This window comes from Somniosus microcephalus, chromosome 9, assembly GCF_052327205.1.
Source record: "Somniosus microcephalus isolate GS21.2 chromosome 9, FLI_Smic_1.0, whole genome shotgun sequence".
Taxonomy (NCBI): domain Eukaryota; kingdom Metazoa; phylum Chordata; class Chondrichthyes; order Squaliformes; family Somniosidae; genus Somniosus; species Somniosus microcephalus.
The window spans coordinates 51,792,817-51,811,890 of NC_140995.1; the positions used below are offsets into that span (position 1 = coordinate 51,792,817).

General features: G+C 50.4%; 1 protein-coding gene across 3 annotated transcripts in view; it reads right to left on the minus strand.

Moving 5' to 3' along the window:
• lmbrd1 (LMBR1 domain containing 1) overlaps positions 1-19,074 on the minus strand; it is a 351,792-nt gene that overhangs the window by 150,448 nt on the left and 182,270 nt on the right. For all 3 annotated transcript variants that reach the window (XR_015079486.1, XM_085996567.1, XM_085996566.1), the window contains exon 6: positions 1,765-1,853. Coding sequence is in view for 2 of the 3 variants with exons in the window: in XM_085996567.1 (XP_085852693.1) it covers positions 1,765-1,853 (89 nt within the window). In the remaining variant the exon portion in view is untranslated. The remainder of the gene's footprint in view (positions 1-1,764; positions 1,854-19,074) is intronic.

Genomic DNA, 19,074 nt, shown 5'->3' on the forward strand with positions numbered 1-19,074 from the left:
CTGACCACCTGTGCTTCCCCCCCTCTCTCCTGCCCCATCATTACTGGTAGAGGTTTCAACCATCTTGCCCACACTCCAAGCTTTTAAAAGCCTGCTGAAAACCTCTCTTTGACCTGGCTGGGGCCATCTCTCAATTCTTCTACTGCTGCTCGTGTAATGCATTTCATGATAAAAGAACAAACTTGCATTTAAAAAACACCTTTCATCTCTGGATGTCCCAAATGGCTTCATAGGCAATGAAATACTTCTCTAGTGTAATCACAGTTGTAATGGGGCAAACACCAGCCAATTTGCGCACAGCAAGTCCCACAAACAGCAATGAGATAAATGACTAAATAATCTGTTTTAGGGATGTTGGTTGAGAGATTGATGGCTAGAATAACTCCCCTGCTCTTCTTTGAATAGTGCCATGGGGTCTTTTTATAGCCACCCAAGGGGGCAGGCAGGGCTTCGGTTTAAAGACTGCACCTCCGACAGTGCAGCACTCCCTCAGCATTGCACAGGAGTGTCAGCCTAGATTATGTACTAAAGTCTCTGGAGTGAGATTTGAACCCACAGCCTTCAGAGGCGAGTGTGCTGCCACTGAGCCACGGCTGACAGCTAGACTCAACTTAGATTTGATATCTTTGCCTGAAATCCCTGTGGCGGTGTTTGTGACACTGAGAATGTCCCCAGTACAATTGTTATACGTGTACTGCACCCTTCTATTTGGGCTTATTTTTACCCCCTCCCCATCCTCAACAGCATGACAACTTTCTTTGGTGTAGGTTCTTTCCTTTGGTGCACCTTTAATATCCAGTGATCTTTACTGGAAAATCTTAGGCACATATGAACAGAAATAAAAAAGGTGTTTGGCAAAGCTGATGTATAGTTATAATAAATAATTCATGTACGTATGCTTGCGAAATTAAGTGTTGCTAAAAATGTTGTCTATGATGTTTTAATGTTTGACTTTACAGTATTTCTGGGATTAAAATAGGTTCTCAAAATAATTTAGAGCTGCATATTTATTAAATCAGTGTATTTATCTATAGAAGTAAATTGGGTACAATGAGACAAAGTACTCTGCACACTAACGCTGTAATTGAGACATTGATTAACTGCTCCCTTTGTTCTGAAATTGATCACGGTAATTGTTAGCAAATGAGGAAAAATATCTCACTCTGTCTCAGGTGTTAGAAACAGTTAAATGTAATTATGAGAAAGATGCTGGCTAATCAATTTTGAGCTTGCTGGCACACCAGGGGGTAAAATTCCATGGTAGCTGGCAATCTGTACAAATGATTGACAGCTTCAATTGCAACAAATATCTTCTTCATTCTCTTTGCCCCAGTTTCAACTTGAAAAGGTACAAGAGATGTATATATTCCACACCAGTGTTCAACAGATCTTCAGTTCACTAATGAGAACTATGTGGGAGTAAGCAAAACTTCACACACAAGTTTGTTACAGATCCTGAGCCAGGTTAGGTATTATTCGCAGAATTAGTGATTGATGAAGTGCTGTGTCCCTCATTATTTTTGTATCCAATGAGATGGAAGTTAAAATGTTCTGTAATCAAGTGCAATCTGCTGTACTGATTTTCTACTACTGTTTAATAATACAATCTGTAGGTAGTTAGGGCTTGCTTATGGTTAGTGAAATCTGAAAAATACAATAATGATAAACCCTCTCCACCACCCACCACCCCCCCAACCATTTTCCACCTGAACATTTGCACTAATTCCTTTTATTCGCCAATACAAAATTGATCTTTCTACTTACGGCTGCTTCCCAGTTCCTCAAATAAAAGTTTCACCTTTTCCCATTCTGTGGAGTTCTGATTCGCTGGAATATTCAAAGGAACAAAAGCACTGCAATAAAAAAACATTTTTTTTTTTAAAGATATCACAGTATATCTACTTTACACACTATATTACAATAAGGACTATTCTTAGCTAATACATATTTTTTTCATGCTTCAACATGCATTTATTGCATTGAATTTCTTGCATTTTTAGTACCAAATGGGAAATTTCACTCCTGTAACAAATAAAACTGACTCAAAGTGGCATGGATTATGGATTTAACATTTATTTTAGATCTTTGCAATTTCATGAATTCAATGACTTGCATCTTAAATGCTCTTTTGTGAAAATGATAATTTACTGGTACAAAGAACTGACAGGAACTAATTGCACAGAAACTGTTCTTTGGCATTTAAATTTACATGGCATTTTTTCAAATTACATTTCTAGGAAATGAAAAGGTTTTTGACTTGGAAGAAATAATAATTATTTTTATCTAAACTTTAATAATCCCAGTAATTTTTTTACAGGCTGATACTACTGTAGAGTAACTTGCAATTATAAGTCATTAAAAAAAACTGCTTGAATTTGCCCAAGTGCCATCCATTGAACTTTCAAAGCATTGAGGAAGAAGAGGAATTCACTGACTAGCCCTTTGTACGTTTTGTTTCAATTGAAATTATAATGCATTACTTTACACAAGTTTGAGTTTAGGGGGAAAAATTCAGTTGTTTGCGCCTCCCGTTAGTGCCTTAAGAGGGCGCTAATGGGGCGCAAAGCAACTAGCGCCCGGGCGCGGCGATGTTTGCGCCGCTCGCAAAATTAACTAGACATTTTACGGCGGCGCTAAACACTACCGCCACGATCTCCTGCGCTGGCAGATTGTGACGTCAGTCGAGTGCACATCGCCCCGTTAGCGCACCGGACCGGACATTGAGTGGCGCCCCCTGCCTTACCACCTGCCGCTAGCAACGACAGGTTGAGGGGAGCGTTATGCTGTCAGAAAGGGACTAGGGGAGCGCTATTTAAAGGCGACTGCTTCCTGCTTTTTTTTGTCGGTGACATTTTTGCACCACGCCTTCTGAGAGAAAGAGGCTTCTGGAGAGATTCAACGCTGTGTGAAGGAGTTTTGGGTACTGAGCAGCACTTTGCAGGTTTATTTTGATTTGCCCTTCCTTGCTTTGCCAGCGCTCTGAGGTAGCGCCTCGCTCCTCGGCCTTTGCGCCTTAAGACAGGTGTGAAGTGCTTGATTTAGCGCTCCAATCACCTCCAGGGGCGATAAAAGCCAAGTTTGCTGTCGGAGGCGATAATTAGCGCCAGGCCGATAATGGCGCCCCAAATGGGGCGGTACCGAATTTTTCCCCCATAGTGTCAATTTAAAACAGAACTCGAAAAGGAAAAAAAAAATTTGGTTTCTTCCTAGAGAATTTCACTTCTTGAAATTAGGTTATTGTTCAGTTCCCAAAAGCTAAACAGGCCAAACAACAGTCTCTTTTGTGACTATCCACACACTTTGCCCTCTATTGATTTTTAGGGCTATTACAGCACTTCCTTCCCTCTTCAAACTTAGCTGACAAAGGAGGGCTGCCCAATTATTCACAATCAGCAACCGTCGCCACTGGCAAAACTTTCTAGATTAATGGTGTTACATAACCTTTGGGCAACTATGATTTTCAACCTTTTCCTAGAAATTCCTGTTTGTAAAATAACTGAAAATAATTGAAACACCTGTGTGGAAGAATGAGAAGAGGCAATATAAAATTAGTACAATTCTAAAAGGGGTGCAGTAACATTGAGATCTGGGGGTGTACGTAGACTAGTCATTGAAGGTGGCGAGACAAGTTGGGAAGGCTGTTAAAAAAAAGTTCACGGGATCCTGGGCTTTCTAAGTAGAGGCATGCAGTACAAAAACAAGGAAGTGATGCTAAACATGCATCAATACTGGTTCGGCCTCAGGTGGAGTATTGTGTCCAATTCTGGGCACCGCACTTTTGGAAGGATGTCAAGATCTTGGTGAGGGTGCAGGGGAGATTTACCAGAATGAAACGAAGGATGAGGGACTTCAGTTATATGGAAAGACTAGAGAAACTAGGATTGTTCTCTTAAATCAGAAAAGGTTATGGGGAGATTGTCTAGAGGTGTTCACAATTCGGAAGGGTTTTGAAAGAGTAATCAGGGAAAAACTGTTTCCATTGACAGGAGGGTTAGTAACCAGAGGACACAGTTTTAAGGTAATTGGCAAAGGAATCAGAGGGGAGATGAGGAGAACTTTTATTTAAATACAGAGGCCTAGAAATTGGGTTGGGGCGCCAAAGTGGCGCAAAAGTCGCCTGAGCGCAGGATTTAGCGCAGCGATCGGAGTGATACCGATCGCCAGAATTTCAGTTTCAGTGCCCCTCGAGGGACACGGGGCGAGGCTCGAGGCGCTCCGCGTCCCTCTTAGGGCGCTGAAACTGATTATCGCAGCGCAACGTGCCGCAGCGCCACACGCTGCGACACGGCACGCTGCGGTACTGCAGGCCTTCCTCCCACTGTTAAGGGGGAGGTGCCTGCAACAGTGCGAGCCCCGATCGCGAGTGCCAGCAAATGAGCCCGGCACCAAGGAGAAGTCCTGGGCTCTTGGGAAACAGCTGGCAATGCCGCGGGGGGTGGGAGGGGGTTAGGAGGCCGGGGACGGAGGTACTGGCAGGCGGCCGCCCCGCACCTCCACCTTAACTTGCGCCGCTGCCGGCACAGTAAGGCCCCGTGAACCGGGCAGCGAACGCCGCAACTGCAGTGTTCATTACCAAATATCGCGAACGTAGGCCCGAATGGGGCGCTGCGCACACCGATGACGTCATCGGTGGCGGCGCAGCGCAACAGGCTAACGCCACCATTAGCGCCCCTCCTGAATATCGCGGGAGGCGCAACAGCCACTGCCTGCCTCTTTAGGCGCTAACAGGTGGCGCTACTCACCCAATTTCTCCCCAGAAAGTTGTCATTTGGAATGTATTGCCTTGAAAGGGAGGTGGAAGCAGATTCAATAGTAACTTTCAAAATGGAATTGGTTAAAATACTTGAAAGGGGAAAAAATGCAGGACTATGGGGAAAGAGCAGGGGAGTGGAACTAACTGGCTCTTTCAAAGAGCCGAATGATCTCCTTCTGTGCTGAATCTATATTTACAAATACAGTAGAAAATTATTGATGGGCAATAGTTTTAAAAGGCCTCCAAACCACCAATAAATACAGTATTAATTTAGCATGTTTCATCAGTGGAACCACTGTGTTGATTGAAAAAAAATGAAAATCTGTCACAAGAAAATTAAGTAAATGAGGATATGTAGTGGGTACTGCTGCCTAGTGGTTATGGTACTGGATTAGCAACCTAGAGGTCACAGGCTCATGGCAAATTGTAAAGCTGCTAGAGGGCTACTACCAACAGCAGCCGAGCCAAGCAGTCCCACAACCTATAGCTCCACCAGTTGAGAATGGTGGAGGTCAACCAGCCAACTCACAGGAGGAGGGGGCTCCATGAACATCCCCATCCTCAACCATGGTGAAGCCCAACACACAAGTGCAGAAACTTAGAGAAGTGTTTGCAAGTATCTTCAGCCAGAAGTGCCACATGCACAAACCTACTCAGCTTCCTCCTGGGGTTTCCACCAAAATATATGCCTACGTCCACCCAATTCCAGTCACTCCATATATAACATTAAGCAGCAGCTTGAGTGCACTGGACACAATGAAAGCTATGGGCCCTGAAAACATCCTGACAGTACTGCTGAAGACCAATACATGAGAGCTAGTTGCTCCCTAGCCAAGCTATTCCAGGACAGGTATGACATTAGAATCTACCCAACAAGGTGGAAAATTGCCCAGGTATGTCCAATCCACAAAACAGGATAAACTTAACCCAGCCAATACCACCCAATCAGCTTTATTTCAATCATCAGTAAAATACTACATTGGTGGTTTGGAGGCCTTTTAAAATCGGTTATCCATCCAATAATTTTTCTATTTGTAACTACACAGGCGGTTTAATTATACTCAACCAGCTGAAGTGCCCGGCGGTGCTGAGGGTCTTTTGAGGGCATGTTGTTGTTGGAAGAGGGCGGGCGCGCGACCGGGGGGGGGGGGGGAGAGAGAGGCGGGCGCGCGACCAGGTTGGGGGGGGGGGGGGGGGGGGGGAGAGAGAGGCGGGTGCACGACCGGGGGGGGGGGGAGGCGGGAGCGCGGCCGGGGGGGAGGCGGGAGCGCGGCCGGGGGGGAGGCGGGAGCGCGGCCGGGGGGGAGGCGAGAGCGCGACCGGGGGGGGAGGCGAGAGCGCGACCGGGGGGGGAGGCGAGAGCGCGACCGGGGGGGAGGCGAGAGCGCGACCGGGGGGGGTGGCGAGAGCGCGACCGGGGGGGGAGGCGAGAGCGCGACCGGGGGGGAGGCGAGAGCGCGACCGGGGGGGAGGCGAGAGCGCGACCGGGCGGGAGGCGAGAGCGCGACCGGGGGGGGAGGCGAGAGCGCGACCGGGGGGGGGAGGCGAGAGCGCGACCGGGGGGGAGGCGAGAGCGCGACCGGGGGGGGGAGGCGAGAGCGCGACCGGGGGGGGAGGCGAGAGCGCGACCGGGGGGGGAGGCGACAGCGCGACCGGGGGGGAGGCGACAGCGCGACCGGGGGGGAGGCGACAGCGCGACCGGGGGGGAGGCGACAGCGCGACCGGGGGGGAGGCGACAGCGCGACCGGGGGGGAGGCGACAGCGCGACCGGGGGGGGAGGCGACAGCGCGACCGGGGGGGGAGGCGACAGCGCGACCGGGGGGGAGGCGACAGCGCGACCGGGGGGGAGGCGACAGCGCGACCGGGGGGGAGGCGACAGCGCGACCGGGGGGGAGGCGACAGCGCGACCGGGGGGGGAGGCGACAGCGCGACCGGGGGGGAGGCGACAGCGCGACCGGGGGGGAGAGAGAGAGCGACCGGGTGGGAAGGGAGAGAGCGACTGGTGGGAAGGGAGAGAGCGACTGGTGGGAAGGGAGAGAGCGACTGGGGGGAAGGGAGAGAGCGACTGGGGGGGGAAGGGAGAGAGCGACTGGGGGGGAAGGGAGAGAGCGACTGGGGGGGAAGGGAGAGAGCGACTGGGGGGGAAGGGAGAGAGCGACTGGGGGGGAAGGGAGAGAGCGACTGGGGGGGAAGGGAGAGAGCGACTGGGGGGGAAGGGAGAGAGCGACTGGGGGGGAAGGGAGAGAGCGACTGGGGGGGAAGGGAGAGAGCGACTGGGGGGGAAGGGAGAGAGCGACTGGGGGGGAAGGGAGAGAGCGACTGGGGGGGAAGGGAGAGAGCGACTGGGGGGGAAGGGAGAGAGCGACTGGGGGGGGGAAGAGAGAGCGCGACTGGGGGGGGAAGAGTGAGAGCGACTGGGGGGGGAAGAGTGAGAGCGACTGGGGGGGGAAGAGTGAGAGCGACTGGGGGGAAGAGAGAGAGCGACTGGGGGGAAGAGAGAGCGCGACGGGGGGAAGAGAGAGAGCGACTGGGGGGAAGAGAGAGAGCGACTGGGGGGAAGAGAGAGAGCGACTGGGGGGAAGAGAGAGAGCGACTGGGGGGAAGAGAGAGAGCGACTGGGGGGAAGAGAGAGAGCGACTGGGGGGGGGGGGGAAGAGAGAGAGCGACTGGGGGGGGAAGAGAGAGAGCGACTGGGGGGGGAAGAGAGAGAGCGACTGGGGGGGAAGAGAGAGAGCGACTGGGGGGAAGAGAGAGAGCGACTGGGGGGGGAAGAGAGAGAGCGACTGGGGGGAAGAGAGAGAGCGACTGGGGGGAAGAGGAGGGGGGAAGGGGAGGGGGGAAAGGGGAGAAGGAAGGGGAGGGAGGGGGAAGGGGGGAGGGGGGAGGGAGGGGGGAGGGAAGGGGAGAGGGAGGGGGAGAAAGGGGGGGGAGGGGGAGACTCCCCAAGCCCCCTGATCCCCGAGGCTCGCCCCCCCACCGAGCTCCCGAGCCCCGTGATCCCCGCCCCACCGAGGCTCACCCCCCCCCCCCGCCGAACTCCCGAGGTTGGCCCCGCCCCCCAACACCAACCCCCACCCCAAGCACCGAACTCCGGAGGCCCGATCTTCCGAGCACGGCCCCCCGCCCTCCCGAGCTGCCTTCAAGACCGCCGATTGCAGCTGTGAGACGGCCAGCGGGCCCGGTTGCCGGGGTAACCCTTCCCGCTCACCAGGCCCCGGCCGAGATCCGCACTCCCGAGAGCCCCGCCCCCCCCGCGCCGAGCGGGGAAGAGAGAGAGACGCCGCGTCTCAGCTGCTCCTGCTGCACGCGCACCTTGACCCTCGTGGCTGACGCCGTTGCCCCGGGTAACGTGACACCGGGGGGGGGGAGAGGAGCTTTGCAGAAGCCGTGGGACAATTACCTAGCTCGGGCCTGGCTGGGCAAGAAAGCCCCAGGCTTTCAGGCCTAACAAAAACGGGGAAAGGTAGGAAAAAGAATCTTCAGGTTAGAGAAAATATTTACAAATGAATGAAGTTTTTCTTTAAAACAATGTAATGAAAGCAATTTTATTTTGCTGGAAATGTATATTTGAAAAGAAAGACGCAGAAAGCAGGAAAAAGAATGGAAGCAAGATGGCGGCTACTCACCTCGGTTCAGAACGATAAGACCTCGAGGTCACTCTGTCGCTAATGAGCGGATAATGAGATGCTAATGAGCGGAATGTTGAAGGTTTTTCGGATACCGCGGGCGCGATTTTTGCCCGGCCCGAAACGTAAATACGCTTAAGACCGTTTTGGAAAGGTAAGCTTTCTTTCGACGTAACACACGCGTAGGTACGCTCTATAACTTTCGAGCGCATACCAGACAGACGCACACGTGATGACCGACAGAAGGACCGACAGAAGGACCGACAGAAGGAACCGACCTATATATATATATATAAGATAAAGTGATAGAAGTTATCAATAGTGCTAATAAGTGACACTTACCCAAAGTGTCCTGCTCACCGATGCCCAGTTCGGGTTCTGCCAGAACCACTTAGCTCCGCACCCTGATCACAGCTTTGATCCAGACATGGACACAAGAGCTGAATGCCAGAGGAGAATGACAGAGGAGAGTAGCTGCTCTCAATATCAAGGTAGTATTAAATACTAGTATGGCACTGTGGTAAACCACTTAACTCTGTACAGGTCCGGGCATGTCTCTGCCCCTGGCTCCACCCCTAAGCCCGGGTATAAAGGCGACTCACCACCCTTCCCCCGGGAGCTCTTAGGATGGATCCACTAGCAGAGGCATGCTCCAGTTCTTAGTCAATAAAAGCCTACTTCGTATAAGTTCAACTTGTAGTCTTTGGTGTTGTTGATAGTGCATCAATTTTATTGACTAAATTTTCGACATGGAGCAAATCTTGAAGCCGGAACGTTTAGACCTGGATCCTCAAGCAGCAGATGCAGCTAATAACTTTGAACACTGGCTGAGCTGTTTCGAAGCCTTCCTGGAGGCCTCCAGCACTACCGTCACTACAGATGACGCGAAACGGCTTGTCTTGAACTCACGGGTGAGCCACCGAGTCTATTCGATCATCCGAGACGCCACAACTTACACGGCCGCCATCGCGACGCTAAAGGAAAAATACGTGAGGCCTGTTAACGAGGTCTACGCCAGACACCGCCTGGCTACCCGAAAACAGCGCCCCGGGGAATCGGGCGCCGAATATTTACTGGCACTGAGAGTCCTCGGCCGGGCCTGTAATTGCAAAGCGGTGACGGCCAAGGAATGCACGGAAGACCTGATCCGAGATGCCTACGTAGCCGGCATCAGGTCCAACTATACTCGGCAGAGGCTGCTGGAACAGAGGGGGCTCGACGTGCAGAAGACGGTGGCCCTCGCTAACTCGTTAGACGTGGCCCTCCAGAACATGGACGCCTACCCCCCTGACCGGATGGCCACGTGGATGTCACGGGAGCAGCCATCTTGGGACCCGGTAAGGCCACAAGCCGCCAGCAGCCCAACTACAGCTGCAATGACCAGAGGCCAGAAATGCTACTTCTGCGGCCAGGCCAAGCACCCCAGACAGCAATGCCGAGCAAAGGACGCGACCTGCTCCAAATGCGGCAAGAAAGGCCACTACGCGAGAGTGTGCAGGGCGAAATCGACCCCCAATTCCAGCAGCGCCGCGTGTGAACCGTGCAGGCCGCCATTTTGGACCCCACCAACCACGTGAGAGCTGTGCGGGCCGCCATTTTGGGCACCACCAGCCGCGGGGGAGCCGCCATCTTGGACACTATTTCGAGACCAGGCCCCCGGCGCGGGCGAATACTACAGCGACCCACCGACCTCGACAATGGCCTCCATCACCCTGGACCAATCTAGGCCCCATCAACTAGCCAGGTCCATGATGAACGTAAAGGTAAATGGCCATGCCACAAATTGCCTTTTCGACTGCGGAAACACGGAGAGCTTCATCCACCCCGACACGGTGCGACGCTACTCCCTATCGGTTATGCCCACACGCCACCAGGTCTTTATGGCCTCAAAGTCCCATACGGCGGACGTCGGCGGCTACTGTGTAGCGACTCTGACAGTGAACGGCGTGGAGTACAGAGATTTTAAATTCCTCGTCCTGCCACAGCTCTGCGCTCCCGTACTGCTAGGATTAGACTTCCAGTGCCATCTGGAGAGCGTCACAATGGCATATGGTGGGCCCCTGCCCCCACTTACAGTCTGCAGCCGGCAGAATTTAAACACGGCGCCGCGCAAAGTATGCAGCCTGTCCACCCTGAAGGTCAAACCCCCCCCGTTGGTCGCTAACCTCGCCAAAGACTGCAAGCCAATTGCTACTAAAAGCAGGCGGTACAGTGCCGGGGATAGGAGCTTTATTAAATCAGAAGTAGAAAGACTCCTGAGGGAAGGGATTATCGAGGGCAGCACCAGCCCATGGCGAGCCCAAGTGGTGGTAGTGAAGACCGGCGAAAAACAGCGCCTGGTTATTGATTACAGCCAGACGATCAATCGATACACGCAATTAGACGCATACCCACTTCCCCGCATATCTGACATGGTCAACCAGATAGCACAATACCGGGTATTCGCGACGATTGATCTGAAGTCGGCATACCACCAGCTCCCCATCAGGCCTGAGGACCGCCAGTACACGGCCTTCGAGGCCGACGGTCGCCTCTACCACTTCCTCCGAGTCCCCTTTGGCGTCACCAACGGGGTCTCGGTCTTCCAAAGGGAGATGGACCGGATGGTTGACCAGAACGCGCTGCAGGCCACCTTCCCCTATCTAGACAACGTCACCATCTGCGGCCATGACCAGCATGACGACGACGCCAACCTAGAAAAATTCCTCCGTACGACCCAACGGCTGAATCTGACATACAACAGAGAAAAATGTATGTTCCGCACCACGCGCCTCGCTATTCTTGGCTGCGTGGTGGAAAACGGAGTCATCGGCCCCGACCCCGACCGAATGCGCCCCCTCCTGGAACTACCCCTCCCCCACTGCCTAAAAGCCCTGAAGAGATGCCTAGGGTTCTTCTCTTACTACGCCCAGTGGGTGCCCAACTATGCGGACAAAGCCCGGCCCCTCATCAAGTCAACCTCCTTCCCCCTGACGGCAGAGGCCCGTGCGGCCTTCACCCTCATAAAAGAGGACATTGCTAAGGCCACAATGCACGCAGTGGATGAGTCCATCCCTTTCCAAGTGGCGAGCGATGCATCAGACTTCACCCTAGCCGCAACCCTTAACCAGGCGGGGAGCCCCGTGGCCTTCTTTTCACGGACCCTCCAGGGCCCTGAAATTCTACACTCCTCAGTCGAGAAGGAGGCCCAGGCGATAGTGGAGGCTGTACGGCACTGGAGGCATTACCTGGCCGGTAAACGTTTCACCCTGCTCACTGACCAACGGTCAGTAGCATTTATGTTTAACAACAGACAAAGGGGGAAAATCAAAAATGATAAGATATTGCGGTGGAGGATCGAGTTATCCACCTACAACTACGATATCTTATACCGGCCCGGGAAACTTAATGAGCCCCCAGACGCCCTATCCCGTGGGACATGTGCCAACGCACAAGTCGATAGGCTACGGACCCTCCACAATGATCTCTGCCACCCGGGGGTCACCAGGTTCTTCCATTTTATTAAAGCTCGCAACCTGCCTTACTCCATCGAGGAGGTCAGGACCATGACCTGGAACTGCCAGGTCTGCGCCGAATGCAAACCGCATTTTTATAGGCCAGACAGGGCACACCTGATTAAAGCCACCCGCCCCTTCGAACGTCTCAGCGTCGATTTCAAGGGGCCCCTTCCCTCCTCTGACCGCAACACGTACTTCCTCAATATTATTGACGAGTACTCCAGTTTCCCCTTCGCCATCCCCTGCCCGGACATGACCAGCGCCACAGTCATCAGGTGCCTCAACGACCTGTTCGCCATATTTGGCTTCCCCAATTACATCCACAGCGACAGGGGCTCGTCGTTCATGAGCGACGAGCTGCGCCAGTACCTGCTCGAGAAGGGCATAGCCACGAGCAGGACTACCAGCTACAACCCCCGGGGTAACGGACAGGTAGATGTTGTGTATGTAATATGTGTGCTACTTTGAACCTATGGACAGGACTGCACTACTTGTTGGGCGTAGTGATACGCAGTACCACTCCTGGCCATAGGGGTATAAATAGTACTGTGGGTACTGATCTCCCCTCAGTTCCCGCCTGTGGGCATGAAGTAAAGACCTACTTGTAGTCCCTACCTCCAACCAGTAAAGACCTGTTTTATTGTTACTGATTAAGTCTGAGTATTAATTACTTGAAGAACTCACAGACTTAACACTGGCGACGAGTCTGATTCGGACCCTGCGGCAGTCACTCCACGGCAGCTTCGTCCACAGCCAGGACGTTGCAGAGAGGTTTCCACCCTCTCCACCCCACTGGAAGACATCCTGACCTCGGAGCCTCCATCGGCGACCGTCAGCTTCTTCTCCAGCTTGGTGGTGGGTAAGCCGTTGTCTGAGCCGGGCAGCGACGCGACAGGCAGTCGACCGCGTTGGCCGCACGAACGGGGCTGGGGGAGCAGGAGGAATAGGGCGAGAGCCGCTTCGAGCGGGAGGCGTTTCCACAGAGCGATCGCATCTCCTGATAAGAGCCGACAGCCGCTTCGCGATCCAGCGATCGCATCCCTGATAAGAGCCGCGGTGAAACGCGCGAGCGGGTAAGCCAGAGCCTGGGAGGGAGCGAGCAAGAGCCGCGGTGAAACGCGCGAGCGGGTGAGCCAGAGGCCGGGAGCCGCTTCAAGTGCGAGGCACAGCGCGAAGATAAGGGCCGCACTCGAGGGCTGAAGGGAGACGGCGTCGGGGGACGGGTGAAGACCGCCAAGCGCGGGAAAACCGCCATTTTGTGGGCGGAGGACGACGGCAAGAGCGGGAAGCCGCCATCTTTGATAACAAGTAAACAAAATAAAATCTGAGAAATTGCAAATCTACAATGCCTAAACACGGGAATATTAGCACCTTTGATAGTGACCTCGAAGATTGGGCCATATATGTTGAAAGAGTAAAAAATTATTGTAAGGCCAATAAAATTCGTGACCAAGATAAAGCTCTAACATTATTAAATTTAATGGGTGCGAAGACATACGGGCAATTGAAACACCTGTTATCACCAGATGAACCGGCGGATAAGACGTTCGATGAGATTGTTACTGTCCTGAAAGATCATCTAAACCCCACGCCGCTGATGCTAGCGGAACGATTTAAATTTTACGACAGAAGGCAGCTACAGCATGAAAGCAATGCTGAATATTTGCTGGAATTGCGTAAATTAGCGAAATATTGCCAGTTTGGAACGAGACTGACAGAGGCACTTCGAGACAAATTTGTGTGTGGTTTATTTAAACAGGATACACAAAAGCGACTGCTCGAGGAGAATGAGCTGACGCTTGAGAAGGCGGTCACTATGGCAGCAGCACACGAAGCCGCAGCGAGAGGCACGGCAGTAATGCAGCTACGGTCACCGGAGCTCAGTGCACACAAATTGGGTGTGAGTTCTGGCAAATGTTATCGTTGTGGAAAGACAACGCATGATCAGAACCAGTGTTGGTTTAAAAACCAAGAATGTAGAACTTGTGGTAGGCTTGGACATATAGCTAGAGTATGCAGGTCAGCGAAGAAGACCAGCAACAAGAAGTCACCGCAAGGAAAATACGCAAAGGTACACAAGGTGACCGAACAGGAGTCCGATTCAGACGTTAGCAGTAATGAACTGGCTAGCTTAAGAGTACTCAACGCTGGTAAGGGTGCAGACCTCCAGACAATTTGGGTCACTCTTCAGATAGAAGGAGTCCAAGTAAAACTGGAATTGGACACTGGATCGGCATTGACGGTCATAAATAAGAAAGATTACGGAAAGTTATTCCAACATATTCCCCTACAGGATACGGGGATTATATTGGAAACATACACGGGGCAAAGAGTGTACCCCATCGGGAAAATAGAGGTTGCAGTGGTCCACAAGGGCGAAGACAGTCAAATAATGGACTTATATGTGATATCTGAAGGAGGTCCTCCACTACTAGGACGGGAGTGGATTAGGAAAATGAATATGGACTGGCATTTCCTACAAACAATAACGAGTGAGAACTCGGTGAAGATAGTCGGCCCAGACTCTGGAACGGATGATGGTAAGCCCAACTCAGGTGCAAAAGACAAAGTTTCAGCACAGAATTCCACTGAGCAACAACAACATAGTTTAACTGTGGATTCTGAGTCTGGCAAGTCTACTGATGTGCCCATTTCTGAGGGACACCGGGCTCGAACTCAACTCCATTTCAAACTACAACAGCAATTAGAACAAATGCTTCGCCGTTTTGAGCAAGAGTTGAATGCAACGAAAGAGTTCTTTGATATAGAGTTGGAGAATCTGGAAAGACAACAGAAGCAGCTGATGGAGAAAATGGAGCAGGAGCACACAAAACGTCTGATGTCAGAGGAGTTAACGGTCAGCCAACTCCTGCATATGCTGAAGGACAGGACTCTGAAATGGGAAAAACTTGAACACGAACTTCAATATTCAAACGAAAGGGGTTCGGAGCTCTCAAAGGTTATTGGAAGAGCTGAGGTGGCAACACAGACTGAGATGACTGCAACAGAGCAGCCCTTGGATGCCAAAAGTACGCTGACTCACGTCAACGTAGAACAACAGACCGCTGAAACAGCTGCTCCGGTAGAGGGATTGAATAGTCCGATCAATCAATCTCCAAAAGAAGTTGAAGTAGTAAAATCTCAAATGAGGTCATTAGTAAACGACTTGCTGAAAGCCCAGAAAAAGCTGGATGAAGAGGTACGCATGAAGAAGTCTCTTCAGGAAAGATGTCTGGACTTGGAACAAAAGCTGGCTAACGCCCAGCTGGGTATGGAGGAAATAGAAGACCCTCTCGCTGGCCTAGATCAGGACGACACCGAATATTACTATGTCCTGTCCTGCCCAACTTGTAACTTCGACTCCCACCATACAGAAATCATGGAGGAGCACCGAAAGTCTACGGAACATCGGGAGAAGGTGGCTCTACTACGGAAAAAGGAGGGAGAGAAGGAGGAACTGCGCATGCAGCTGGCAGCTGACAGTGGAGCCCAGAGAGTCTCCAAGAAGCAGAAAAGGAAAAGTCGAAACAGAAGATGACCCATCTGAACCATTATTACCTCTACCAGATCACACACGTGGTCCCTCCGAACGGAGCCAATTCAGTTCGGAAGTTCAAACTGTTAAATCCATGGAAGGACTATTGAATGAGTCACTCCAGCAACGTGAACCGACTACACCACAGAGATTGAATCTGTGAACTGTTTTCCGCAGAGACTGAATCTGTGATCTGTTTTGACATGAAGTTATCTATGTATCTATGTTATTCTGTTATGTAAACCTGAAGTTATATATGTATATATGTTATTACGTTATGTTAAATGGGGAGATGACTGTAAAGCTAGGAAGGGAGGAATGTTGTGTATGTAATATGTGTGCTACTTTGAACCTATGGACAGGACTGCACTACTTGTTGGGCGTAGTGATACGCAGTACCACTCCTGGCCATAGGGGTATAAATAGTACTGTGGGTACTGATCTCCCCTCAGTTCCCGCCTGTGGGCATGAAGTAAAGACCTACTTGTAGTCCCTACCTCCAACCAGTAAAGACCTGTTTTATTGTTACTGATTAAGTCTGAGTATTAATTACTTGAAGAACTCACAGACTTAACAGTAGAGAGGGAGAACGCAACGGTGTGGAAGACCGCCATGCTCGCCCTAAAATCCAAGGGCCTCCCAATCTCCCGCTGGCAAGATGTCCTCCCCGATGCGCTCCACTCCATACGATCACTGCTCTGTACTGCCACAAACGCCACCCCTCACGAGAAGATGTTCGTCTTCCCCAGGAAATCCACCTTGGGGACATCACTACCGCCATGGCTGACGTCTCCGGGACCCGTCCTGCTCAGGAAACACGTGAGGAGCCATAAGACGGACCCCCTGGTCGAAAAGGTTCACCTCTTCCACGCCAACCCACAGTACGCCTACGTGGCGTATCCTGACGGGCGGGAGAACACAGTCTTAATTCGAGACCTCGCACCCTCAGGTACCACCCGAAACACCATCGATCACCATCCACTACCTCCACCCACCACCACTACCCACGACGCACCACCGGGGTGTCTACCACGAACTGACGACATGCCGGTGCCATCCCTACCCCGAGAGGACGACATGCCAGTGCTCCGTCCCACGCGAGAAGCGGCCGCGGGCGAAGAACCGCCGCAACCGGCACCACGAAGATCATTACGGCAGACAAGACCCCCGGAGAGACTTTCATATACGAACTTTTAAAACACTTCACCCCGCCAGACTCTTTTTTAAACGAGGGGTGAATGTGGTAAACCACTGTTAACTCTGTACAGGTCCGGGCATGTCTCCGCCCCTGGCTTCACCCCTAAGCCCGGGTATAAAGGTGACTCACCACCCTTCCCCCGGGAGCTCTTCGGATGGATCCACTAGCAGAGGCATGCTCCAGTTCTTAGTCAATAAAAGCCTACTTCGTATAAGTTCAACTCGTAGTCTTTGGTGTTGTTGATAGTGCATCAGGCACCAAGGAGAACTAGCAAAACTGAAGTCATTAGGGTCAAAGGGAAAACCATCCAGTGCCTGGAGACATACTCAACACAAAGGAAGGTGGCTGTACTTGTCAACAGTCAATCATCATAGTTCTTAGGGCATGACTGTACGAGTACTTCAGGGAAGTGTCCTTGGATCCACCATCTTCAACTGATTCATTAATGAACTTCCCTCGGTCAAAACTGGGGCCATTCGCTGGCCATCCTACAGTATTCAGCTTCATTCACAGCTCCACTGATAACAAAGCAGTCCATGCCAGTCTACAACAGGATCTGGGTAGCATCCAGGCTTGACTGACAAGTACACCATTTAAGTGCCAAATAATGACCATCTCCAACAAGAAAAAGCTCAGCAACCTCCTAATCATCAACAGCACCATCATCACTGAGTCACCCACCATCAACATCTTGGAGCATCAACAATTACCGAAAGGGCCTACCATATAAAATATTATTTTTTCTTTCTTTGATTATTCAGAAAATGTTGCATTTCCTTTTTGCCTAATTAAAACTCTAATCTCAACAGATGGGCCTTATAAACCAACTGAAATGTAGTCAGCTTTTGCTCAGTGGCAGCACTCTCGCCTCACACTTTCAATTGAAGACTATAAAAATTTAATACACAAATAAATTATATATATTGGATGCTACCTTGCAGAATAAAGGGGTATTTTGCCACATTATTGAAAATCATCGCATTCAATTTCAGAAATATTGGAATGAAAGTATATGGCCGAATATTTTTGAATCATTTTTAAGAGCTAGCCACAGAGCAAGTTAGAACCTTAGGCCCAGTGACTAAATAACAAGTCTAATGCGTCATCTACTTCACTACAACATGCAATACATTCATTTCAGTACAATCATTTATAGTATACACACTTTTTGGCTGAAATATTATACACACACACAGCAAACAGGCCCAGTAAACAGCAATGGAAGGATTGTAGAATCTTCCTGGATGAATGAACTAATTTGGTCCAAATGGCCTTCGTCATCTGCATTTATGTTGTGATGTTGTGAAATAGCAACCTTGGATGGCACAATTCTAAAACTTGTTTTATACAACTTTTTAAACCTTGTAGCTGATTAACTTGGTAATTATTTGCTATTTGTGCTGCTTATCGAATTTCCCGTCATGTTAATCTATCCTTAAGGACTATAACAGATCAACTGAAATTTCACTAATTATGTAATTTATATTATGTAATAGAAAGAAAGAACGAACGAACGAACTTGCATTTATATAGCACCTTTCATGAGCTCAGGGCGTCCCAAAGTGCTTTACAGCCAATGAAGTACTTCTAAAGTTGAAATTTAGGTCAAATAGTACAGTATATATTGATATAAGGCAACGTATCTGATGAGTAGTGACAACTCTAGTGTCCATAGTTAATCAGCAATTTTTCACTCAAGATCAGCAATTTAAAGTGAACGACATGGCGCATTACAAAAAGCACAAAAGTTTAATGCGATATATTAATGATAAATGTGCCCTCACTATGTTTTTCCTTTTTTTAACAAGAATATATTCCCAGGCTGTTGTTGCACACCCAACAGCACTGAAATAGATCTGACATAAATCCTAGCCCACTCTCTAGGCCACAGCATGATGTGTGGCACTGGTGGCAGAGGCGGGGAGGAAGGAGATGGGGAAAAATAAATTGGTAAAGCATAACCTGTACATCAAAAGAAAAATAAAAGAGAACATCTAAAGCACACATTATGCAGACTTTAAGATGGTTGGTACCTAATGATTTAAAAAAATAAGACTTTAAAAAATGCTGTACCCTTGGAATTTTCATAAAAAAGGACATCTGTGCATTCACAGCATGAATCCTTTTATAATCACAACCCTGGGCTGGAACTGACACAGTGAAGCCACTACCCTTATGCTCCACACCTGCTACGTATTGCCCAGAGACACACAGCAGAGTGCCACTGGACTGTGACATCTCTGCAACTTAAAAATAACAAATGGCGTGACAAAATATGATAGATAATTCTCTCATGTTCCAGTCCTGCACTTCCTAAAATAGGGCTGATTTATTAGATAGAAAACAGTGTATGGCAGTAGTTTATGATACAATTAACAGTTCAAGAAACCACCCCTCCTTTCCTTATGCCTAGGCTATCAATTAGTACACAAAGAGATAGGATATAGGATCTATTTCTTCTATTA